Source organism: Saccoglossus kowalevskii, chromosome 4 (assembly GCF_978046115.1).
Source record: "Saccoglossus kowalevskii chromosome 4, keSacKowa6.1, whole genome shotgun sequence".
Taxonomy (NCBI): domain Eukaryota; kingdom Metazoa; phylum Hemichordata; class Enteropneusta; family Harrimaniidae; genus Saccoglossus; species Saccoglossus kowalevskii.
Genome location: NC_140644.1, coordinates 22,292,396 through 22,320,009, shown reverse-complemented (window position 1 = coordinate 22,320,009; position 27,614 = coordinate 22,292,396). Strand labels below are relative to the sequence as shown.

The following is a 27,614-nucleotide window of genomic DNA, read 5'->3' as shown; positions in this document are numbered from 1 at the left end:
TACAGTGGGATTTACATTTATTACCACTTAGATGTATTCCATTTTAATATTAAAAGAATGCCTATGAATGATCAATATAATTTGTATCCAATCGCCAACGCAACAACACAGTTTATTCATACGTCATTGATACAGAAACAAATACATACATGCTAGTGGTAAGCAAAGCTGAATTCCACTGAAAGACAGTTTTATATAGTTTTCTTTGCACTTTGATATCTACAGTATTAAAACAACAAGTATCCTTTTTGATCAGGTACTGTTTTCCTCATATGCATGCCAAGACAGAACAAATTATGTCTTGTACAATGTATTTCTGAACTGTAAACTATATGAAGATTAAATACCACCTTAGTTCAGGAACGTGGTAGCAGGTGTCAGTTACTGCATTCCTATATCACTAGCGTACCAAACTGCACTATCTGATGTTGTTCTATTGAAATTTTTCAAATAAATACTAAAAAGATTACTGATTTTATTTACAGTAGTTGTTTATTAATGTTATTAATAATGATATCGACGCTGTAGCAAGCAGGATGTTAACTTCTATGTAGTGCGTACCACCATACTATTTTGGAGACTGCGACAATACATGCATAAACAGAAATAAATAGGTATAAAATATTAGATACTGACTAGTAATATCAACTTAGGGCATCTTAGTTATAGATATGGTCCCAAAAAATGTTTCTGGTATTTTTTTGCTAAAATTGATATGGCGATGCAATTTTCAAAATTGGTGGGAATAAATTGAATTTGATAAGTGTTTCCATTTGCAGATTTTAAAAGTGCTGTACAAGCACTAATGACCTAAACTATAACCTTGTAGAATACACCTTGTTCCAATGTGCATGAATTCACAAAGATTTTCTCATGCCACCTAAATTCAAAATGAGGATGAATCCAGCAATAGTCTCCAAATGAAAAAACCTACATATATCATCTCAGAAAATAATTCAACGGCAACCAACGTTCATCTAATTTCGTCTGTGAAAAAATATTTCGCCAGACGATTTGTGTGATATTATTTACAAGTGGCGCCAGGATTAAAGACAATTTTAAAACTGTAAAGAAATACCATTATATCCATTGCACAAACTCACCTGAAATTAAGGTGTAGATTTTTTTTCTATTATATTTTTTGAATTAATTAATTGAATTAATTTTGAAAAAAATTAAAAACTATATTTTATGAAAATTAACTTCCATGATTGAAGGATGGATTACTAAACCATGAAAAAATACTTTTGTTTGTGCAAATAAATATAACTGTCATGTATTGAAATTCTATTGCTCACATTTCTGAAGACTGAATTTCACCAAAATCATTGTGATGCCAGGTGATGAACGCAACTGAAAGCCTCACTGCTGCAGAATGTGGCAGTTGAGTTGAAGCATATATACAAGGCAGAATTTTAACTGATATGTAAAAAAAATTTAAAAAACAAGATGCTCTACGATTGGTCTGATATTTAGGGCTTAGGGTTTAGTAGCCAATCAGGCACAATGTTGTAAAGTAGGTTGCATTGCCTCGATTTTTTCTTCAATGCAATCCATCTTTCTCTCGAATACAGTCAAATACAATATATTCAGTACATTTTAATGAAAATATGGTTACTGAGATCTCTTTGAGATCAGAAGAGCCACAAGACATTTTTGCCCCTCAAACAGAGATCCATTCCCCCTGTTATCATGTTGATTGTTCGAAATACCCTGGTTACATGGTCCGGGAAAACACTGGATGCAATGATAATGGCAGGAGTAGAACACTATTTATGGGGAAAGACAAGTCTTGTGATCCCATATAAGGTATATTAGTATTGTTTATCCTGGAATTTAACTGGCATTTATAGGACTCGCAACTCTAGTTGGTGAACTGGCTCCTGGTGGAGGTGTTTGTAGTCCCAGCTCTCTTGCTTCCCTTGCATCTATTTCTCTCTGAAGCTCTTCAACTTTCTTCTGAAGTTGAGCTCTCAATTCCAGTAATTCTCGGTTCCTCTGGTGAATTGGTTCCTTTGGAGGCAAAGTGTTACCAGAGAATGTAAATTAGAAATGAAACCAAACAAGTAGTATCTTCATGATGGTCAATACTATTTCTACATGTGGTCCACCATCTACCCTTCGCTGGTTCCCGGCGTCCTTTGCAAATGGCCAGTAGGACGCAGGTAACTAGTAATTGCCATATTGTTCCATTTGGGCCGGTTTTCCGGGCGGAAGGAACGTGACTGAGTGACGTAATTTGAAAACATTCCAAGTTTCGTACTGCATAAACGAGTCTGTAATACTACAATAAAGGCATGCTCATACATACTGCCTGCTTAGATTTACATATTTGAGATGTTTCTGACATTCCTCGCTGTTTCTGTGTAAATTTTTTTAATTTATTTATTTTTTATTCGCCCAACTTTCGAAAGTAAAAGGAAACCCCTGAACGGCCACGAGCGTAATCGCTGACGTCAGGTAACCAAGGGGAATAGAACAAGCAACGAGAAAGTGATGGACAAATGAGAATGCAGGATTCATTACTAGTTACCGGCCTCTTGTGGCTTGGTACGCCATGACACTTGAGGCGGGAACCAGCCAGCATCTACCCCTCTCCACTCTCAACACAGAGGGCGCTTGCTCTCAGCATGCTTCATGCACACACACACATCTGCCACACATTGATTTACCATGCTACGATTTTAGCCATGCAAATATTTAGGGTGGAGCAAATGCTAAAAGAAAACTGTCAATTAGGACCAAAGCCATTTTTGTGCATATTATTATGGAAATCCGCATGTGGCAGAGGTGAGTACTAGTATTCATGAAGCATGCTGGAAGCAAACATCCTCTGCATAGAGAGTGCCCCTCCCCTCCCCTCCCCCATCACAATAGTAATCCCTACCTGCGGTCTCATCCTTGGATTCCATCTCACATAGTAACTGGTCCATAATTCTATTCGTCTCATGCTGGCCACAGGAAATAAGACGTGTTGATTCAAGTATGCTGCATAGAGTGGATTTCTAAAATCATCCATCTGACTGTTAGTATAAGACCATAGAGATACTGTCTTGTTCTTCACATCCTGTATTGAAACAACAGATTTACAAGGAGTTATATGATAAGGCCACCTCAAATATGGTGTTACTTAACCCCACAATATTTGTTACATGTTATTTGTTATCAAGTCCAATTTGACTTTTCTCCTGTGTTCATAAAATGAACATTAATTTTTGAATAGTTGAATTATTTATTCGCTGTGTATCTTTGCAATGGGATGAAGCACACACCATCAGTGTTTGAATTAATGCCTGTCATTATGTTCTAGATGGTAATTTTCTAGCCTGGTAGCCTGGTAAAAATTGAATATGCCAGTGGTCTGGTTACATTTGTTCATGGTCTGCTTAAATTAATATCTTGAAAATTCAATTTCACTAAATAATGAATGAAGCTTAATGTCATTCTCCTCTGATGACTGATAAAGATCAGAAAATAAAGAAAGAAACAAATAAAAATGTTTCTACAAGGAAGTAATGAGCAGTGAAACTAAAATCCTTCAGACTGTGGTCATTGCTTACTTCTGCTGAATAAAGTAACTTGGTGTATTTACTTGGAATAGAAATGATAGTATTTGAAAAAAAAACAAACATTTTAATGCAGAATTGGTAACTTTTTTAGAGGGCTGGTGAGATTTGAAATTTACCTGCTCTGGTGTCAGGCACACGATTTTGAGAAATTTCAAACACTGACAATATCTTTGATGAAAAAAAGTGTAGTGTTTAAAGAATCAACCCTAATTTTTATTCATCATTGTACAAACAGCGCCCCCAGCAAACAACTACTGAAATCATTCATTTTTATTGCAACTTGAATATTGCATATTAGAAAGAATTTGTATTAGTTCATGATCTATTAAAATTACATGACAGAAAAAAAAACATACTTGTAATAAATACAATATAGTGGTGAGAAGAGGTGAAATGGTTCTTACCTCCTTGAATTGCTCCCTCTCACAATTACAGAGGAAAGTGCCAAACAAACAACTAAACAAGTGATCCAAGATGGTGATCAGGAAATATTCATTGAATTCAAATGCACTGGGAAACTGAAAACATGAATAAAATAAATTTACTCAACTAATACGCTTCCTGTAATAGTATGCACACATAACATAACCTAGAAATGTTCTCCATTTGAAAAACATTGAGCATCTATGAAAAATCAATTGCATAAAAGTTTACTCCCATCGAATGGACCATAGTACAACACTTCCTTGACACAAAAAATTATTGCTTGTGAAATGATATCATTTTTTTAAGTAGTCCATGTGAATACCCCGGTAACTGTTATTTAGTTTGATAAAACATATGTGAGAAAATAGTTTTCGTATGTTTTGCACAGAATTTTTGAGTTGCCAAATGATATAAAAAGACAACCTGAGCACCTCAACGTGGAAAATCTTGATTTTTAAGGTTTGGCACTAAGTCAAGCATCCCTTCCAAAAATTATCAAAATGACAATTTTCGTTCATCATATGCCACGATTTGAAGGAATATTATCGTGTCTCTTGGAAGAAATTGTTGAAATTGTATGCAAACTTTCACCATGATGTTTTGCTGTACCTGATAGGTCAAGTCTCACAGTTATTACCCAATCAGAATGCTATGCGGTACTGATGCAATTTAAGAATTCCTGAATATTAGCAATTCTATGCTTCTAAGCAGATTACTGATGTTGAAGTACGATCAGGCAGCATTAATTTTGACGAAACCACCAAGTGATTTTTTTTAATCTCACAATTAAAAATTTTTAAAAGATGAACATAATTTGGAAGTAGTATCACCTTTCAGAGTAATAATTGGTAACTGTCGAAGCATGTTCACCCATTCATGAGTCAATATAATCACGATAGATGCAGTAATTTAATTAATCAGTGAAATGTAAAGTAAAATGATATCCAGTAACCAGATTTCATGACTAAATTTGAAGGGATAAGTCAAATTTAAAAATCCAAAAAATAGAAATCATACAAAAGTGAGGGGTGGGCAGTGATAAGACATGGACATTAAAGTGGTTGATTACGGTATATACCAGTGGTGCACAGCAGCAAAATATAGTTTGTCAGAGTTTTGAAATGACTACTGCCATACTATTGGTGGGAATGGTGTTCAAATGATTAGTGTGGAAAATAAATTATTGTTAAATGTGCAATATGGATACCTGTCGTGTCATCTGCCATAATGCATCTATAAACTGTAAGAATATAGGAGATCTATCAGCATCAGCATGGTTCTTGTCACCGTGACCGATCCTCTGAAAGATACAAGAAATAACATAGTTGTAACTATTGCAATCTTGTCTATGCAAAAACTAGCTAAAATGCATATATTACTGTATGTATTATTATGCTGCTAGCACCACCAAAATATATAATTTACCATTCTGTAAAAAGTTATAAATGCATTTGATCAAAATCAATTTGTAATTGTTCAAAATTTCTTTTAGTTGGAGTAAATTTCACAATATTGACATTACATTTAAATACTTTCTCTGTTTACATTGCGCGGGCACGACAGCAATATTTTAGTTTGAATTAAAGCCTCAATTTAGGTAATTTCTTTTTTCCTATTTTGTCATGAAGCCCATATAAATTATAGAGCAACAAACATTTTCCCTGGATTTTATTTTTACTGATTTATTGATCCTTTATTAGGTAAGGTAAGCATGCACAAAAACATGAAACCGATCCTATTTTGAAACATGATCCAAGATTACATGTTTTTCTCGGAAATTTGTCATAGTATTACAATGTATTACAATTTGTCTATGTCTAGTCAATGGTCACATATACCGTATTTGCTTAGTTGTGTTAAATTTGTTTCAGTAAAAAATTGGTTAATTGCCTCACACATATAGCCTTGCTTGTTCAGAATTCTGAGTTATAGCACCCTCAAGCTATTTTACTAGATTTAGTATATAGCGCCACCAAGTGGCAGCAGATTCTCACTTTTTGTTTTCCTGGCTGTGTGAAATTTTTCACACTGGTCACATATACCGTATTTGCTTAATTACAAGTGCGTCTCCAATAGAAGTGCACATGAACCAAAAATGACATGCGTTGTATACTAACCAATTAAAATATACTTATTTTGACCATGCATAAATACACTTTTGTTATTTACACACAAGTGCATAAATAGAACAAATATGGTACCTGCGAAAATTTATGTCCAAACTTGCACCACTCTTTTTCAATGAGAACCTCCACACCTTTAATTGTTCTGTAATATGGATCTAACATAATCATTGCAAGTGACGATAACTGCGCCGTTCTATCCCAACCATCACTACAATGTAGAACAATTGACATCTTTTGGCTCTCAATCTTGTCAGCAATACGTACTGCTCCAGCTAAAATTAACTAAAAACAAGTCATTGTTAATGACACAGTCCCCGTCCAAAATTTTGTGATCTGACATATCAATTTGATGCTGATGAAGTCATTGAGATTAAATTGAAACCATTAATAGGAGATGGATTTGTAAAAAAATTATGATTTAGTGCTTTTACACGAGAATTGGACATTGGACAGTCATATTGAATCAAATTACAAAAATAATGTTCATGTTGATGTATCTATTGGTATACTGTCTTTGTACAAAGTTTAAACAGAAATGTTCATTGCATTCATGGGAAAGAAGGCATGGGTATCATGAAAAACAAAATGGCCACCAGTCAGCCATATTAGTTTGAATCACAGAAAAAATATGACATGCAACTATAACCCAATATGTATGATCATCATACCAACTTTGATTCAAATTGGCCTAGTCATCTCTGAGAAACGGCTCCGGACATCTAAAAATGACGATTTATAGGGCTTTTACATAAAAAATTGGGCGTCAGCCAGCCATATTGAATTAAATCACTAAAATAATGTTGGTGCAGAGATATCTCTTGGCCTACTACCTTAGTACAAAATTTAAACAGAAATGTTCATTGCATTCAAGAGAGAGTAGCATGGGTACCATGAAAAACAAAAATGGCCGCCAGTCGGCCATATTTGTTTGAATCATGGAAAAAATATGACGTGCACCTATAACCAAATATGTATGATCATCATACCAAGTCTGATCCAAATCGGCCCAGTCATCTCTGAGAAACAGCTCCGGACATGTAAAAATGATGATTTAGCGCTTCAACATGAAAATTGGGCATCGGCCAGCCATATTGAATTGAATTACAAAAATCATATTGGTGCATCTCTTGGTATACTATTTTAGTACAAAATTTATAAACAGAAACGTTCATTGCATTCAACATAATAAAGTAGCATGGGTACCATAAAAAACAAGATGGCCGCGAGTTGGCCATATTTGTTCGAATCACGAAAAAAAAATGACGTACACCTACAGCCCAATATGTATGATCATCATACCAACTTTGATCCAAATCGGCCCAATCATCTCCGAGAAACTGCTGCGGACACGTTTAGGTATCAGAAATAGCAAATTTTACATCAAAAATGGCCGCCAGTCGACCATTTTTGCTCCGATCCGATCATAAAGTAACACACATATGTAAGACATTATGTATTGTCTTCATGTAAAGTTCGATCGAAATCTGTCAATTAGTGTTTGAGATATAGCTTTGGACGTACGTATGAACGGAATGAACCCAAATTATTAGTCCCCGTTTTTGAACTTTGTCCGAATGGGGACTAAAAAACACATTATTGATGGTGCCAATCAACTGAAATATCAGTTTCCAAAATTGCATATGAAGTACAGTTACTTTAATAATTAAACACCTTTCATCTGTGAAAACAATTTTTAGAGGTTCTCTAGAAGCAGTTTTTATTTTGGACATTCATCAATTTCAATGGAACTACTGTCACAGGGTGCTAGTTGGGTTGAGCTAAGGTTTCAAATTGTCCCAAACAAATGACACCCATAACACCCCTGTGAACTGGGTCCTTTAATAATTCGAAACTTAAGACAGTTGTATAATTTATATGCGACATAAACAACAAGTACACGCTACACGAGTAAGGCTTAAACAACGTACTTTATTCCACACACCTAAAAGATGGGCAGGAAATGCCTGACCCGTTACAAGGGGGGTGGGGCTGGGGTACACGTTGTTTTGTTACACAAAAATATAACACTAGAAATATTATTCAGTAATAAAATTGTAATATTTCCACACGAGAAAAGGGTAGGCAAGAAATGCCAAACCCTCTATAAAGGGGTAGTGGATTACGTTATACTATTACGGGGAAATGCCTAAATCGATAACGTAAATAATTGTCTAACATAGAATCTTGCATGCATGCATAAAACTAAGAGACAAACATACATAACAAACAACGGACGCAAATAATATACTGGCGATCGGACACAGCCCTACCTACATACAGTTTCTTCAAACTAGATGAAAACTGGTCTTTGCGTGATAACGGTGTATTTTCCAGCGAGTCTCTGCTAACGGTGGCGACGATGGTAATTACAAAACGCAGTCAGAAGCACTGTAGTCGTAGAATACACGCTGCACACTCAGTCGAGCACGATACCAATCAATTACAGAGTTTATCTGTCCAATATTCGTAACTTGTAGAAGGAGAGTGGTCCGGGTGGATTCCCTTGCACCGCAGTACACCTCTGTAGCCAGTAACATAAATTAGAAGGCACATCCAGTTCAGAACCAAAATCGGGAATGTCATTCACTGGCGAGTTTCCCCACTCGTTAACTGCAGTAGGCCGGAATTGGCCAATAGAATTATCTTTATGATGCACATTCCGTAGATCACAATACATTAATTTGTATGACAATACACAGTGTATTGTTCTAACGTTACTTGCAAATGCGTGATTAGTAGACACGTAAAAAATGGTATACTGCCAGCAACGGCGAACCGACGTCCTCCAGAATAGATCACAAACTCCCATGATGCAATATTATTCAATGGCTTACTGTGGTACCTACAAGATCGGACATCCACATTTGATCACATGAACGTTCAGATCGGGTTCTATCAAAGTCCGCTTCCCTAGTGCTGACTAAAAGAAACATCTTGCCACTCTATATTTAACAATTATCTATCGCCAAAAACAACATTGCCTATCTATCGCCGTAAGACAAACACAAAACGCCACCATCACGACATACAACATAAACATGATTTAATGTTTGACATTCGTGACAACTACATTCACATCTTTGGACAAAAAAATTAAAACCAATACCATTATCAACTAGCAACTAGTTACCTTGATATGCTCTAACCAATGAGTTGATTCAATGTTTGATAACCAGTGTTGATCATCAATGTGTGGATAGCAGATATCCTTTAGTTTACGTAAACTGAAATTAAATTCAAAACCCATATTTATTGACATACAGCTTATTCACAAGTGACTTTTTTATGTCCCTACTTTGAATAAGACTAAGTTATCAAAGAAATCATAACAAGTTTACTATACAATTAGTACCATATTAATCATAGTGGTAAATTGACTGAATAAAGGTTTTTGATTTTCTAACAGTGATGTATGTACCGGATTCTGCCGTAAATTCGCCCATCCGAAAAATCGCCCTGGGCGCTTTCACGGCTGGTGGGCCCTTATTTGGGGTTCAAATTTTCAAAAAATTATCATCAAATATTTTTAGGGGGGCTTATATTTTCATTGAAAAATCAACCTTCGCCGACTTTCAACACCGGCATTTGGACCACCCAAAACGAAAGAAACTAAAATTATATACATTTTTTTCTAGCTGGATTAATAAGTAGACAGCGCATCTTTCTTCAAAAAGATCAGAATAAAGAATATCGTGTGCCAAATACAATTATTTTGTTTCATTTTATTAGTAACGAAAGTATATTCTAAAAGAAGTTTTAAATAACAACGAACACAACTGCATTGCTTAGTAGCAAATGATTGTGGTAGCGCAATCCAGTCATGCTGCGTTTTACAATTGTTGATTATTACCTAGTAATGATTATAATAACGTGCAAAAAATAAATTTGTTGAATTGTTATGAAATGCTAATAAATTTCAACTTATTTCATCGTAAGCGAATGATTCCGATCGCATTTTCAATGCCCAATGCTGTAGAAATGAATATCCGCCATGTTTTGATAATTAACCAATGAAACGATGGATGATGCCAACGTGTTCAAATTACCATAACACATTTAAATATGTTATTGTTATTGAACCCAGCATGGAAGAGATTTGCCGATGTTGTTGTACGATCTTTTGGCTTGGATTTTGATGGGAAAGCGGCATGATTTGTTTTTAAATAAAAAAAATAGTTGTTTTCAAAAGATAACCTGAGCATTTGAAGAATAATTTAACATTATTTACAGCGATAACAACTCATTGTCGAAACGAAGCTAACCCATTCACGCTAGTTGCAATACTCATCAATACTCTTGACGTGACTATGGCGAAACTTTTAGGCATCAAAAAAGATTAAAATAGCACCTTAAAAAACTGCCAAACAATCGCCCTGGGCAGTTTCGTGGTCCCAATTTATTTTTTTAAAACCCGAACTGCCGTTTAATGGCACTGGGCGAATTTACGGCAGAATCCTGTAGATATATATATATATGTGATTAGTGATGTTTTGATCGCCTTTGTCTTAGGTCAATTATATATTCACATTGTGCAAGTGAAATGGCCAATGTGCTTTATCATCGAGGTATGACAGCATCCACGTATATTTTAAGATGGTGTCTCACCTTTCTCTCATAACATGAATGTTGTGAATATCTAAAAATACCACCTCAGCATTCTGGTATGTGTCTTCGCTTTCGTATCCTCCACCTTTTGCCTGTATACAAAGATATATACATTTAGAACAACAGAAAGACAGTTATTGTTAGAAAAATGGTATGAAGGAAATTAACCAAGTGAAATTAACATATTGACTGATATATATTATTTTGACAGTATACAGTTCCTATGACTGTTAATGTATTGTTTATTTTTGGGGGGAAATTCTTATTCCTATGCATTATAAAAAATTCCCTTCATTGGCTGCCAAGATCAAATACCTAACTGCTTGTCATGTCAGCAATACATACTGTTCCAGCTAAAACTAAAACAAGCAGCCTCTCGGCTGAGATAGCTCCGCTGTTAGCAATGCACATTTCAATTAAAGAACTGAAGATATCATCATGAAATGAACAATATGCATAGTATCCAGGGTTCTCCACGAGGGGTTTTTACAGGGCGCCGCGCCCTGTTATCTGAAATTGGCGCCCTGTTTAAATTGTCAGCGCCCTGTTATATTTCCTGTGCGCCCTGCATGGTCCCATACAAAGAATTGTTTACAAAACAGGCCAACACTCATTGTCTTCCGAAGATGATTCATCGCGCTCAGGGTAACTGGTTCATTGTTTTAAGGTGCAACTGTGAAAATTCCGGTTTGTTATCGTAGCAGGTCACCGTGAGGTGATAACACCACCAAACAAAAAGTTACAAGTTGTTTCAACACGATTAAAAATGAACATGTGGCACAGAAAAGTGCATTACCGTGCCCATATTTTTACTGCCAGGGTGACGTCAAATATATAAAATTGTCATCTCTGCGCATGACCATGAAGGCTTGAGCAGCTCTTGTGTGCTCCTCCGTGTTTGGCTAACCATTTACCTGTACCAACAGTGATATCAGTAAGCGAATGCGTATTTCAATAGACACTGAATAACACCAGAAGATACCCGAAGCTGTCTTTTAGCAAGAATTATGCCAGGCAGAAGGAAAAATTTGCGAAATTTGAGTGGTGCACGTTCGTTGACGCCATTCATTACCAGTCCTGTAAATGTGCCACGTGGGTCATCCCCACCTGCTGCCGGTGAAGACAAAGCCAGCGTGAGTACTACTGCTTCTAGCAACGATACTGAGGTCGGAAATAATGAAGATTTTCAAACATTTGTGAGAAATGCGTTTGAACGTTTAGAAAAAAAAATCGAAGAAGGCGTACATAAGCAGATTAGTGTTACAAGCAGGGTGGATATGATTGAAAAACAGCAGTCCGAAGTTGAAAAGTCTGTGGAATTTCTGCACGACAGTGTTGTGCAGTTAAACAAGGATAAAATAGCATTGGAGGAGAAAGTTAGAAGGATGGAAGAAGAAATTTGTCACCTTAAAACCGAAAATAAAGAGATTAGAGAAGATGGTATCCGGCAACAAAGATATTCAAGGAGTTATAATTTACGTTTCGGAGGGGTGAAAGAAGCTGAAAACGAAAACTGTTTACAAACTATTGCCAACATATTATGTGATCAGTGTGGTTTTGAAAATGCTAAAGATATGCTGGAAAACGCTCATAGAGTCCCCACAGTTAAACGGGCAACTACCAATGCGGATCCGAATAGACCTGCTCGCCATATTATTGTCAAGTTTTTGCGTAGGCCTCAGCGTTTGGAGGTGTTCAAAAAGGCGAAAACGTGTCTCCGTGGTAACATATTCGTGACGGAAGATTACTGCCAAGCCGATTATAAATTAAAGCGTGGGTTGAGATCAGTAATGGAAAATGCGTATAAAACGGGACAGAAACCATACTTCAGTAATGGTCGCTTATTTATTAACGGTAAGCTGTATGTGACAAATAATTAAATTAAGAATCGTTATCTGTGCATTGTTACCACTGCTGATTTGATTTTGGGGACAAAATACAGTCCTCGCTTTGTATGGATTTTATTATATTAATTACCGGACGGGTGTAATTATTATCACTGCTGGTTTGTTTTACAGTATTATGTTTAAATTTTGCCTAGCGGATGGATAGTTAAACCCATTCTATTCTTTAATGCTTTGGGTTTTTCTCTTTTTGTTTTATTTGTTTTTGTTTCGTGGGTGTCTGTGTTTTATTATCAGAGTATTTTTTTATGAAATATGTAATCATTGTGACTTATGCCAGAATTGAATTTTATCTCATTCAATGTACGGGGATTACAGGGATATAAAAAGCGAATGAAAATTTTCAGCTGGATTAGGAACTCGAAAGCTAATATTATTCTGCTTCAAGAAACGCATAGTCTAGAAAAAAATGATCATTTGTGGTGCTCACAGATTAAAGGTAATGTGATATTTTCTCATGGGACGGGGGGATCAAGGGGTGTCATAATAATTATTAGAAATATAGAATGCGAGGTGAATAGTGTTATTAGGGATTCAGAGGGTCGTTTGCTAATTATTCGGATAACCATTGAAGATAATAATTTTCTTATTATAAATACATATGGCCCGAATTACGAACTTGATCATTGTAATTTTTTAAACATCGTTAACAAAAATCTACACAAAATGAATATTAACCCTGATACTCAAATAATTTGGGGAGGTGACCATAATTATGCATTGGATATTGTTTTGGATCGTAAAGGGGGGAATCCAAGAGTATGGCGGCGATCATTAGATTGGTATAATAAACTAATGGAAAAATTTAGCCTCATTGATATCTGGCGTATACAAAACCCAAACTCTCGTTGCTTTACATGGAGTCGTTACAGACCTGAACTCATACAGAGTAGAATCGATTATTTTTTGATTAGTGAATCATTGCAATCTTCTGTATTATCTTCTTCAATGAAACCAGGATTGAAGTCAGATCATTTGGCAATAACTCTCTCCATTTCAATAAAAACATCAAAACGAGGGCCCTCATATTGGAAATTTAACTCTAGTTTAGTGAATGATAGCGTGTATATCGAACAAATCACATACAATTTTCCATTATGGTTACAAAAATATAACAATCTGAGGAATCCCCTTCTAATTTGGGATTTAATGAAATTTCGTATAAGGGGTCTTACAATTACCTATTCAAAGAAAAGAGCTGCAGAAAAAAGAAAGAAGATTCAGAAACTAAATGTTGAAATACTAGCCTTGGAATTGGAATATAATTCGGATCCATCGGAACAGTTGTTGGATAGGCTTGAAGGCAAAAGAAAATCACTAGAAGAAGAATATGACTATATAACGGAAGGGTGTATAATTAGGTCGAGAGCAGATTGCTACGAATTTGGGGAAAAAAAATTCAAAATATTTTTTAGGCCTAGAAAAGACTAACCAGACTAAAATTCAGATAAATAATTTAATTGATATATCAGGAAATATAATACATGGGGAAAAGAATATTTTATCAGAAATCGGGAAATTTTATTCAGAATTGTTCCGATCAAAAGTTGTGACTGATAATACAAACATTGAGACATTTTTGAACCCATTGAGACTTCCCCATTTAAAAGAATCTGACAAAAATTTGTGTGAGGGTCCAATTACATTGAAGGAAGCTTACGAGGCTCTGCAAAAAATTCCAAATAATAAAACACCGGGGAATGATGGTCTTAGTGCCGAATTTTATAAAACATTTTGGGCTTTGGTGGGACCCTGTGTGGTGAAAGCATTGAATTATGGGTATGAGGTGGGTAAATTATCAATTACACAAAGACAGGCAGTGATATCATTACTCCCTAAAGAAGGAAAGGACCTCAGATACATTAAAAATTGGCGCCCCATATCGCTGTTAAATTTGGATTATAAGATTGCGGCTAAATGTGTTGCCTTGAGAGTGGAGAAAGTATTACCCTCCCTTATTTCTGAACTCCAGTCTGCTTTTGTTAAAGGTAGATATATAGGTGACTGTGCACGTCTGATAGATGACCTTATGAACTACACAAAAGACAGGAATATACCTGGAATTTTATTTTGCATTGATTTTGAAAAGGCATTTGACTCTTTGGAATGGCAATACATTTTTGCTGTTCTAAAGAAATATAATTTTGGGGAGTCATTTATTAACTGGATTCATTGTTTCTACTCTGATATCTCAAGTTGTGTAATGAACAAAGGCTTTTCAACTGGGTATTTTAACATGAATCGAGGTGTAAGACAAGGTGACCCTTTATCTCCTGCTTTGTTTATTTTAAGTTTGGAACCTTTACTAAATGCTATATCTGAAAATAATAAAATAAATGGTATTCAGATTGGTCCAAATCAAGTGAAATACACTGCTTATGCAGATGATCTCACCACTTTTGTTAGAGACTTGGCTTCTGCTACGGAACTATTTAGCAAATTGGACTGTTTTAGTACTGTATCTGGGCTGAGGGTAAATGCGGATAAAACGGAAGCAATGTGGATAGGTAGCTGGAGACACCGAAAAGACGAACCTTTAAAATTAAAATGGTGTTCAGATTGTGTTAAAATTGTCGGTATATATTTTTCATATAACGATGATCTTGCGACTTCAATGAATTGTGAAAAATATCTTGTGTCAGTTGGAAAGCTTTTAAAATTTTGGGCTTGTCGTAATTTATCTTTACTCGGTAAAATACAAGTTATTAGATCCTTAGCTATTTCCAAATTACTGTATACGTTTAACCTTATTTCCGTTCCTAAATCAGTATTAGTTAAACTCAACTCGATGTTTTATAATTTCCTCTGGAACGGTCCTGATAAGATCGCCAGAAACACTGTGATTGGTAATATGTTAAAGGGGGGTTTGGCTATGCCGGATTTATTGAGCATGTGTGTTGGAGCAAAAGCAAATTGGGTTAAAAAGTTTTTTGATAAAAATTACCATCCATGGAAACAAGTTTTTGATTGGTATCTTAATTCGGTAGGTGGAGCAAATTTGTTGTTCCAGTGTAATTTTAATAGGGAGGTCACCGTGAGGTGATAACACCACCAAACAAAAAGTTACAAGTTGTTTCAACACGATTAAAAATGAACATGTGGCACAGAAAAGTGCATTACCGTGCCCATATTTTTACTGCCAGGGTGACGTCAAATATATAAAATTGTCATCGGTAAAACCATTCGTTAAACATACATGTAAGGTCTATGGTTAAACCCAAGTTCACGCCGTGACTAGGTAGCGGCAACATCGTCACCGCCGAGTGGAACAAAGGCAGCAACTGGGCAGCTATGCACTTGCATGATCGGTAAACGACCAGCGCAGCCGACGTACCATCACAGACATTGCTGATCACCAAGAAGTCCACACGAATGCTTGCTTGAACATGTAAATGTTTACATTTAAATGTCACTATTTAAAGTTGAATTTTCTTTAAATCACGATTTAAAAACCCCGGTAAAACGGCCATGCTTTCAACTCGCATCATAAGTGGAAGAAATAAATTTACTTGTGTTCTTTTGGAACAAATATTCTGATTGGTTGTTTTTCGCGTCAATGCGTGGCTTTGGCCAATCAAAAGCATCGTTACATAGTATCAGGGTGCACACAGTAAAATGAACCGTTTCCGGGTCATAGCTGTTTTCAACGAAGCAGACATCAACAAACTTTCGATTCGAATGAAAATTATTCTTTTAAATATGTATTTTGTTTTTTTTATACCTAATTCTATTATTTTTGATAGTAACTGTTAACTGCAGATCGAAAATCTTCTATTGTGTATATTTTATTTCGTTTGATCACCTTGGTTTTTGGTGCCATTCATGCAAGTTTTTTAATGAACCAATTGCGAACGTTTGTGCGACATATATTTATTTTGCTTCGTCCGAATAAATATAAATCATCAATATAAATTTTTGCTAATAATTAAATAAAGCATGTATGTATCTATTTGGGAAAATAAATTAACAAACTTGTTACGTTTTTTTCTGGACGCGATCATTACTTGTAAACAACTGATGTCGCCGCTTGAGGAATTGTGCAGCTAAAATCAGCTGATTGTACGTGCTGACGTTTACTTAATAATAGCTCTTCAAAATTCCTATTCATTTTGTAATAATAAATATATATTATGCATATGTAATAATATGTAGATTAATAGATTTTTTGGTTTCTATTTTTCAACATCCTTGCCAATGATGCACGTTACAAATGTGCCACGCCCACTTCACATTGGCGCGCCCTGTTTAATTTTCAAACCGTGGAGAACCCTGGTATCAATGCAATGGGACTTGCTGTTTTCAACAAGAATTTAAAAATATCATTTTTGACCATAAATGATTGTGGTTTTTAACAAGAAGAAAATATCACTTTTTACCAAAAATGACAAAAATATTCATCAAAATTCATGAAATGAACAAATTTGAGAGTGGTCCATATGTAGTATCTATATATGTAATATCAAAGCAATTGGACTTGTCGTTTTTAACAAGAAGTGGAAAATATCACTTTTTACCAAAAATGACAAAAATATTCACCAAAATTAGAGAATTAAAGATATCATTACAAAATGAACAAATCTGAGAGAGGATCACATGTAGTACCTATATATGTAATATCAAAGCAATTGGACTTGCAGTTTCTAACAAGAAGTTGAAAATATCACTTTTTACCAAAAATGACAAAAATATTCACCAAAATTAGAAAATTAAAGATATCATTATGAAATGAACAAATTTGTGAGTGGACCACATGTAGTACCTATATATGTAATATCAAAGCAATTGGACTTGTGGTTTTTAACAAGAAGTCAAAAATATCACTTTTTACAAAAAATGACAAAAATATTCACCAAAATTAGAGAATTAAAGATATCATTACAAATCTGAGAGAGGTCCACATGTAGTACCTATATATGTAATATCAAAGCAATTGGACTTGCAGTTTTTAACGAGAAGTCAAAAATATCACTTTTTACCAAAAATGACAAAAATATTCACCAAAATTAGAGAATTGAAGATATGATCATGAAATGAACAATCTGAGAGAGGTCTACCCAAGGTACATATACACCAAGTATCAAAGCATTCAGGCTTGTAGTTTTCAAGAAGAAGTCGAAAATGTAAAACATTGACACGGACGACGGACGAAACCAGACGATGACAGACAATCACACATATGATAAGCTCCGCTTGACAAAGCCGACAGCGGAGCTAAAAATCATTATTGATGGTGCCAATCAACTGAAATGCCAGTTTTGAAAATTGCATATTTGTGCAAATTCCAATTCTTGTGCATTATTTAAAATGTCCCTCATTGGCTGCCAAAATCTACCTAACTTCTGAAACCAATCAGGAAACACCTAATAAATAAATGTCAACTTACCTTATTAGCCATGGCATTGACACTGGGTCTTGCATCCATTATAGTTAATTTATGTGACTGTGCATTAGCATCTAATATATGCTGGATATATTTCTCATCATCTTTGCTTCTCTTACCACCCACACCGACCAATGGTTGACTAGACCTTGTGATGGTCGCTTGGCTTTCTGGGTGGATCCATGACAAAACCTGACAGGTCATAATATAAATGTTACAGCAAAACAAAATACTTGGTCAATATAAATTACCACATAGGTACATAGGACTCAACAAGGGAAGTATTGGAGCCAAATGAAACAAATTTGGCATTTCTGGTAACAGCAGGTAGGCAAGGATTTTTATATTTATTTTTTTATTTTGCTTTTTCAATTGAGTTATATACAGTCACCGTTAAACTACAGATGTGAAAAATGACATCTAAGTTAATTTATAGAAGATGTTTCCAAATTACAACTATCGGTAGTGGTCTTCATTCACTACATAGAAAAAAAGTACATAAAATCAAAAAAGTCCAATTTTTAGTGACTATGTCAATTAAATAATATGAAGTTATTACTAGGATACTTACTGCAAAGTATACATGACAGCGAGAGTATCGACTGCTGTGCAGAGGAGGTTGATGCAACTACGTACTGTTTGAGTGCATACTTTGCAGTATCCTCAAAATAACCTTAATATTATACATATATATTATTATACATCAAACCCTGGGGGCAGCCATGTTTGTTTTTTATTATTAGAGGCCCATTCAGCACGAAATCATTTCATATTTGGAATTTGTGTTTCGTAATATTGTAGGATGAAAATACCCAGTACAATACCACAAAATTACAGCACGCTGTAACTTATGGCGTTTTGGTGACAGATGTATAATAATAATAATTATAAAGATGAAGACAGATTATAATTAAATATGAAAGTACAGTACAACCTCGACAGATCGAAGTGTGCAGTTGTGTAAGTCTACATTTTTGATTGCTTTTATTAAGAAATTAATTTACCAATACACTTGCATTATATATTGCTGGTGGAAAACCAATGTCCATTACAGTGTTATTTGTTGGCAGGTTTCCTTACTTTCAATCGAAATGACACTAGTTGTACGCATGTAATTTCTTGTTAAACCTGACAATTGCTATATCTGTCGTATAACAAATCACTATTTATTGAATTGACCAAAAATTATTCTAATACTTTGCGTACAAGAAAAAAATAATTTCCATTTGTATCCTATTAATTCATGCTCTTGAAAAAACAATTATTTTTACTACGGCGAATTAATAGAGCTTAAAACGATAGTATTCAGATTATCAAATAAGTTACAAAAGCGCAATAAAGCCGAGTGCAAATTTAAAATGATGTACACATAGAAGTTTATCTTATTGATCCAACATAATTATTAATTATTATACAAAGTAAAAATGACTCACAGGAATTCTATTTCTACTTCTGAAAGCAGCAACTCTTCTCAATTCATCGTCGTCAGCTGCGGCAGGTACTGCTAGCTGCAAATAAGTAACCACTTTAAAAATGGGTTTATGTATTTCTGTATCTATTGTTACTATGACAATACATCTCACTATAAAGCATCATGTTTTTCCATATAAATGGTTTGCATGGTTCTATTCCGTTATAATCTATTTGAATCCTACCCTAGGAAGTTAAGTTCTGCACCATACATACTGCCCAACAGTGTATTCAAATCATTGTTATCCCAAAATATTTGTTACGATAGGTGTTTTCAAGGCAGACAATGATGTGATAGGTTCGCATACAGGATTAATACCTCTCATGATGATTGCATAGCAAACAATAGACGGGTTATTAATATTACATCTCCCATGATGCACTGGAGAAATCCTGGAGATTTTACGGCTACCGAAAGATTTGTAACTATAAACTGTCAAGATTTCAGTGCCGGTAATTTTTTCAACACTACATGACAGTGATGAATAACTACTGTAACAAGGTGTTGTTTAGAAGTAGTTTTAGCTAATTTAGCTTCTTATTAGTCAAGATGTAGCTAATAAATGTTTTACGGTAAACACCAGTGATAAATAATTTAAGGAAATAGTTCTAAAATTTTAAAGATGATTTTAGTAATTTATTGCTCTATCGGTAATTATGAAAGTAAGTGAATTTATTCTAATTTATTTATTCATTCTTTGCAGAGAGGAAATCAATTAGAATTAAGTTCATATTGAGTATGCTCCAATAACCTGACTGTAATCACATTCTCTATAAACAATTAGCAGATCATGGATGCCTTAATTTTCCTGACTAAATTCTTGTACAAGATTTTCTGCATTTGCATGTTTTTTTTTTATTAATTTTGACCAAAATAAACATAATTTCTCATTGGCCACATGTCTTTACCAAAAATTGTCAAATAATATGAGGTTTTATTTGATGAAAGGTGAAAAAATTTGGCATTTAAAGTGACAAAAGCTGTGATTTTGAACATGTTTTTGTTTAGATATAATATAACCCATAAAGATGACCAAATCTTATGAAAATACAGTTTTTATCACAAATGCATGGGCAAAGTGATCATACACAAGACCAATATCACATAAAATACAATGTGAAAACTAAGGGTAGACTAGTTTCCATTTTTGTTGAAATTGGTGTGGACTGCAGAAAATTATGATTTTGGAAAATGACACACAAAATTGTCCTTGAGAGCCATCAGAGAGAGACTTAGCCTCTCAAGATGGCAACACATTATACATTTCACCCAGGGCACCTGGTAAGTTGTCATAGAGCCTGAGGTTTGCTTGATAAAAATGGATTTCAATAGATGGAGTCCTCTGGAGACCTGGGTGCAGCCTCACGGGCAGATTTTTGTCAGTGATTTAATGTACAACATCAGTATAGCGCATATATACTAAGCTTTCTTGGTTACTGTGACCAATCACTTACCACGGAAGGATAGGTGTCACAGAATTCATAATTTTCATTGATTTTGCTTATTCTCCAGCTTTCTGTTGGAAGACCCTGAAATAAGAAAATATCAGTGTTAGGAGTTATAGTAACACCACCTTTTATCAGTTTACCTTGTATCCACAAGGGAATTAAAGTGTGACAGTCGTCACAGAGCAAGCATTCATAATTTGTGTAAATAAACTACTGTAAAGGAGTTAATTAGGCACTGGATTTTAATTTTGCTTATTTCGCTGACTGGAAAATGCACTTATTTAAAACCCAGTGAATATGTAAAATTTAGCATAAAACACATTATCTTAAATGATAAAACCGTGAATTTAAAACCCAGTGAATATGCCTGAAATATTGCCTAAACCCAGTGAAAATTAGTAATTTTACAGTATTTACATGTCGCATGAGGTCATTATCACATACGACAGCTATGTTGCTTTGAAGTACTGTGATTATAACAGTTTGTATGCATATGTAATTGGACTTAGATATTACATGTACTTAGGGAGAATATATTATACCGTAAAATCTGTATTAGAAGCCGCATCTCTAATATAAGTCGCACCCATTCTTTTTGAGCAATTGAGTACCAAGCATTCATCATTTTCTCATATGTGTAGATGCTCTAATTGAAGCCGCATACCCTCTGTTGCATTGTACCATTTTAATAGAAGCCGCAGCTTCTAATACAGATTTTACAGTAATCAGCATTCCTGATGTGAAAATGTATTCCTAATCTCTATAGCACTATAGCAAGTGAGATTAGTAATGATATAACTGAACTATGTCAGGCTCCATGTTGCTGTCTGAAAGCCTTCATGGACAGCCAAAATAAATATGGAAAAATCAGCATTAGCAATTAGCAGATTAGTATGAATTGTTTTCTTTTCAATTTAAGATTTTTTGTAACAAGTTCTTTCAAAGTTTATGTAATCAAAGTTGGTTCAATTCAACAGAACAGTTAGAAAATTAAAAAGTAATTTCATTACGTAGACCCCCCCCCCCCCCATTATCTAGTTTAAGTTTAAGAAGTTTGAATATGAACATTATGGCTGCATTCATTAAACACAAAATGACCACCAGTCAGCCATTTTGAATCTGATAAAAAACGAATGATTTGCATCAAGATCTGGTGATTTCCGGTGATTTGAAAATACTCCATCAGTACACAACCAACTCAAAATGACGGATATGTTTGATTACAATGAATTTTAAAATGAGCACCATTCATCTGTCTCAAATCGAATCACCAACTGAATAAATGTTTATATGTGCGACATGGTGTATATGTAAGGTTTGAACAGTCAGGGAATGTCAGAGATGTAGATTTGAAACCACATTTGTTGAAACATAATGGCCACTTGTCGGCTATTTTTAATTAAATCTTAAAAGCAAAACACTGTACATCAAAGTCCCATAATGTCTGATTTTTGTACAAAATTGAACAAAACAAAATTTGTTTGAAATTTGAAATAATTAGTTCACTCAAATTTTGTTTTTTAATTAATAGAATGTTTAAAGATGAAGAAAAACAAATTAGAATAGCTACCTGTCTTTTATATTCCGTTATAGGGTCAAAAACATCCCAACCATTCTCACCAAAGTCTTCTTTAAACTCGTATGAAAAAAGTGGCTGAAAACAAAATTCATTTACCGAGTGAGTAACCACATTTCCTTTTGAAATTTGTTGATGGATTGCTCTGCTACCTCCATTGTAAATAACAGATATTAACATAATAAAGTAGCTGTGACATTGGACATTTTTTGTTTAAATATAACCATAATCTATGTGAATATTGTTTTCAACACAATTACATGGGCAAAGTGATGCTACACAAGCATAATGTCACATGTGATGTGAAAACTAAGAGTAGAGTAGAGTAGAGTAGTTGCTATTTCATTGAAATAGGGAACTTTAAGAAAGGTACAGTACATTGTGTAACCTGAGAGAATTATGTTGCACAACGTACACATTACTAGTATGAGAAATGACACATAAAATCATTAAAGAGAGGCTTAACCTCTCAAGATGGCAACTGACATTTCACTCAGGAATTCCAGTGAGTTGTAATTTTTATACTGTGACTCCTGAGGTTCGCTTGACAAAACTAGATTTCTACATGATATCACTTGCAAGCTATTGGTCTATTGAGTATATTCATTGCGATGGTCATTAGAAACGTAGCACTAATTACACAGAGAAGTTTTATTAAAAATATAAATCAGAGCTTCTTTAAGACAAGATTTTGAATGACCTAAACCTGAAGAGAAGAGTAAAACATAGAACAAATCTGTAAAAAAAAACACATAATAATAATAATAATAACTTTATTTAATTAAGCGCAACAATTCCAACATATGAAGATCAAAGGCGCTGATACAATAAACAATCAGTCAAATATTAAAAGCACATTTAAATAAGTGCGTTTTCAGTCTGGATTTAAAAATGTCTACTGAAGGACTAGAACGAACAGACAGAGGTAATTCATTAAAAAGTTTAGGACCTAAATTTTCAAAAGCACGGTCTTTGTATAACACCTTGGACTTTTTACTACACACCTGACGAGTTTTAATAAGAAACTTTGATTCAGATCTTAAACTACGACTAGGTACATAAAATTCGATTAATTCACATAGATAATTTGGGGCAAAACCATACAAAGATTTATACACTAGTAAAAGTAATTTGAAATTGATTCTTTGTACAACTGGTAACCAATGAAGTTTAATAAAAATGTCTGTAATGTGGTCATATTTTCGAGCACGAGTGACAAGGCGGGCTGCTGCATTTTGTACACGAATAAGAGGTTTTATCTTAGTTACAGGGAGACCAGACAATAATGAATTACAGCTGTCTAAGCGAGAAGATATGAATGCATGTACCAACTTTTCAGTATCAGATTGGGATAATGATTTACGAATACGATTAATATTTCTTAGATGGGAATATCCAGATCTACAAATAGTAGAAATGTGTGTTTCCATAGATAGCTGCGAATCAAACAAGACACCTAAGTTTCTAGCACTTGACGAAGCACTAACCAATTCTTCACCAATTGCGATACTAGACAAAGGACACGAGTCTTGTGAGAATCTCCGAGACGACATGCACACAAATTCAGTTTTCGACACATTCAAAAGTAGGAAATTACAAGACATACCAAGATTAACAAATAATGCATTAAATTCAGAGTTCGGCCCCAGAATTCAGACATCAAATAATAACCCTTAGAAAGGTTTACACTCAAAATCGGATTATTCCGAGCTTCAGATTGAAATTGCAGTTCAAAATCTCTGAATATGAAGTTAATTGTAAATAAGATGCTGTAGTCTAGTCATAGCAAGTTTATTTCAATGCAACAACTTCACTTACCAGTTTATTTGAGGAGGGGAAAGCATACATCTGAAGTTTCTCATGAACTAGTCTTCTTGAATGGTTCTCCTGCTTGTGAGCAAATCTCAAGTTACGGAAATCCTGCAAAAAAAAAATTATTATTTTTTGCATAATATATCGGTATGACAAAATTGACAACATAGCCATTAATACTGTAGTCTTTCTATAAATATAATCCTTCTATAAGTATGATCAGTTGATGACTTAGCCTGACCTCCCCGTCCCACTTCTGTTTGACTCTCCCCACTTATGTTTGACTCACCTTGACTCAACTGTTTCACTCACCTCCACTTCTGTTTGACTCACCTTGACTTCACTGTCACACCACCTCCACTTCTGTGATTCACCTTGACTAAGCTGTCTTACTCACTTACACTTCTGTTTAACTTACCCTGACTTTGTCTCACACACCTCCACTTCTGTTTAACTCATCTTGACTCAGCTGTCTCACTCACCTCCAATTTGACTCCGCTGTCTCATTCACCAAGAATTTTTTGATTTACCCTGACTCTGCAATCTCATTCACCCAGACTTTTTTTTACTCACTCTGTCCTTGTCACCTATTTGACTTAGTCTGACTTTGCTGTCTGACTCACATACCTGAATAAGCTGTCTGACTCCCCCTAACCTGACAGTCTGATTTAACCTGTCATTGCTGTCTAACTCAACTTGATCTCACTGTTTGACTCACCCTGACCTTATTGTTTTAACTCACCATCAGCTCACTGTTTAAATATTGAACTAAATCATTTTACAGAAACAAGTAAAAAGAAAAACTTTAAGTTTACCTTACAAAACAATTCCAAACCATAGGCATTTTCTCCTCTGCTGGTAGATCCACCAACTTTTTCTACTCTGTATATAACTCCCAGTGGTGCTTCTATGATGAACGGTGTTTCCTGACAAATGAATATAACATTATTGTTGCAGCTATGTAGAAATGTTCCTTGTTAGGGAGAGCGAGTCTTCATTTCAAATTATAAACTTAAAATCAGTTAGTTCCTACAGAACTTGGAATGAACCATCAATGATATCCACAGTAAGTTAAAAAAACAGAAAATTACCAAGCTATGTACTTACCCTGTCAGTGCTTTTAAAAAACAATTTGTAATTAGTAACAGACAGGGTTCCCCTGACAGGACCAGAGAAGGGACACAGGTATGTGACATCCTTGGCTGAAAATAAAGTATGATCAGCAATGGATGCTATTTGAATTTAAAATTACATTTTTGGCAGATTGTTGTGGAAATGTTGTAACACACGTAAATACATAAAACAGAAGATTGAAACAAAAATAGCCACAGTTTTTGAGTAAAAACTGAACATTGACTCAAATTTTGTCAGTTGGCTCCAAAATTTGGGTTCATTTCCAGAAATATTGAAGAAAATGAAAAAAAAGTGCAGAAAAATTTGGGTGAGAAATTCTGGTTGTGAAAAGAACTGATGCAAAATTCACAAATCTTTATCATGAAATAATTGAATGGTTCACATATTTTAATATCAAGAACTGGTCTTAATCTGTAAAGAAAATTGGTAGACAGACTATTTGTACATTGTACTCACCAATTGCATGTATTTTTTCACCATTCAACAAAGGTGGGTCCTCAGGCTGTGCTAATTTACTATTGGCATCACGTAATATCTGTGCATAACAACAATGTATGATGAATTACCCGGTATATCGGATTAGTTGAAAATGAAGTGATTAGAGCAACAAGAACAATTATATTTATATAAAATGTGCCTCCACCATCTATAATTTTCCCCTCTTGGCTATCTCTCTCTCAAAAAAATGTGATAGCAGTGGCGGCTAATAAAAAAAACCATCTAAATGAAATATAAATACTGCGAACCAAACTGGCAAAGGATTAGTTTTTATTTATTTTATTTTCTAAAAACTGAAAATTTCAAACATTATTACAACATATCGCGTGTTGACCCAGTTATATACAAGACATAAATCACATCTCTTGGATACATTGTAACAGCATTGCACAGTGACCTTATGTTGAATCCTATATCTGTACTTCACGAAGTTCAAGTAATTTGCCATTGAAGCTACAATGCACTCATGGTAAAGTTAAGGTCATAAAACTCCTTGGTTTACTCATAAACAGACTTGCCTCATGTATGCAATCTCAACACTTACAATTTATAACTTGTTTCAATTCAGGACATGAGATGCGATTAATTTAAAGACATGATCTACCATATTTATTTATATTATGGTCATATTTTGGGAGACCACCAGAACCAAAACATAGCTCTGGGCTATTAATTCCTGGACACCGGATTCAAATAAAAAAAATATTAAACATATTCTATACACTGTGCATCCTATTAATTCATGCTCTAACTTTCTCTAAACGTGACGAAGCACTCTTGAAAAACAAAACAATTATTTTTACTAGACAGTCATTGTTTCAGCAAAAGATCACCCAGGTGTTGGTACATTGGTAAATACATTTCAACGTCTTAGGTTGCAAGAATCATTCGTCAATTAAGTTGTGGATTTAGCTACTAGACTTCACTTTCATGTTTTCCTGTTACTCAAAATATAATTGTTTTACAACAGAATGTTCCGTACCAATCTTGAGTGATTATATTACTTATACTATCACATGTATATTTCTGTGAATTTTATGCGTTTTGAAACAAATTTCATCGGATCAATAACAATTTTCATGCGTTTTTCAGTTTTGAAAAACTAAATAAATATATTTTCTTCTGGTTGAAGTAGCGACTGTGATTTTTGTTTATATCAAATCAATTTAAATCTGAAAACAGTTTATGCTGTTGAATATTGCAAATGATTTTGTGTATATAATGGTTTCCCATGCGCAAGTTTTTTCCTGTACATTTGTACAATGTTGATTTATTCTCATGGGCAGGGCAAGTCCACGGCTGGAGCATTCCAGTAGATTGGGACACACCCAGAAAATAAACTGGTATTCACTTCAAGTGACCACCAAGGCTATATGTAACACGAAGACACCAAACGAGGAAACAAGTATATTGAAAGGAATACATCATTACCTTCAACTCCTGGGCTTCCAGATTTTCTGTCGAAGGCGATCCTGATGAGGCCGACGTCGGGGATTTGGAAGACGGTCGATCGCTGCTCGTCAGAGAATCTAAACTTGTACCGCTCGCTTGTCGGGAATGCTTCCCAGTTTTCCTCTCTTCAAGTTCCAGCAACTCTTGACTACCCTTCTTTTCCATTTTACTCTCTTTACTCATCGCTCCAATCAGCTTTAATGAAGGTAAACT

The 27,614-nt window shown here is 34.7% G+C and overlaps 1 protein-coding gene across 1 annotated transcript; it reads right to left on the bottom strand.

Annotated features, from left to right (window-relative positions):
• Positions 1–27,614, bottom strand: LOC100313661 (myotubularin). Its single transcript, NM_001168121.1, is given in 16 exon segments — positions 1–2,013; positions 2,888–3,067; positions 3,974–4,087; positions 5,203–5,295; positions 6,197–6,403; positions 9,252–9,345; positions 10,727–10,818; positions 18,014–18,202; positions 19,444–19,518; positions 20,936–21,010; positions 22,500–22,583; positions 24,324–24,425; positions 25,133–25,243; positions 25,425–25,519; positions 25,908–25,986; positions 27,381–27,614. Coding segments are annotated over 16 exon segments (1,953 nt in total). The 5' UTR covers positions 27,567–27,614; the 3' UTR covers positions 1–1,836.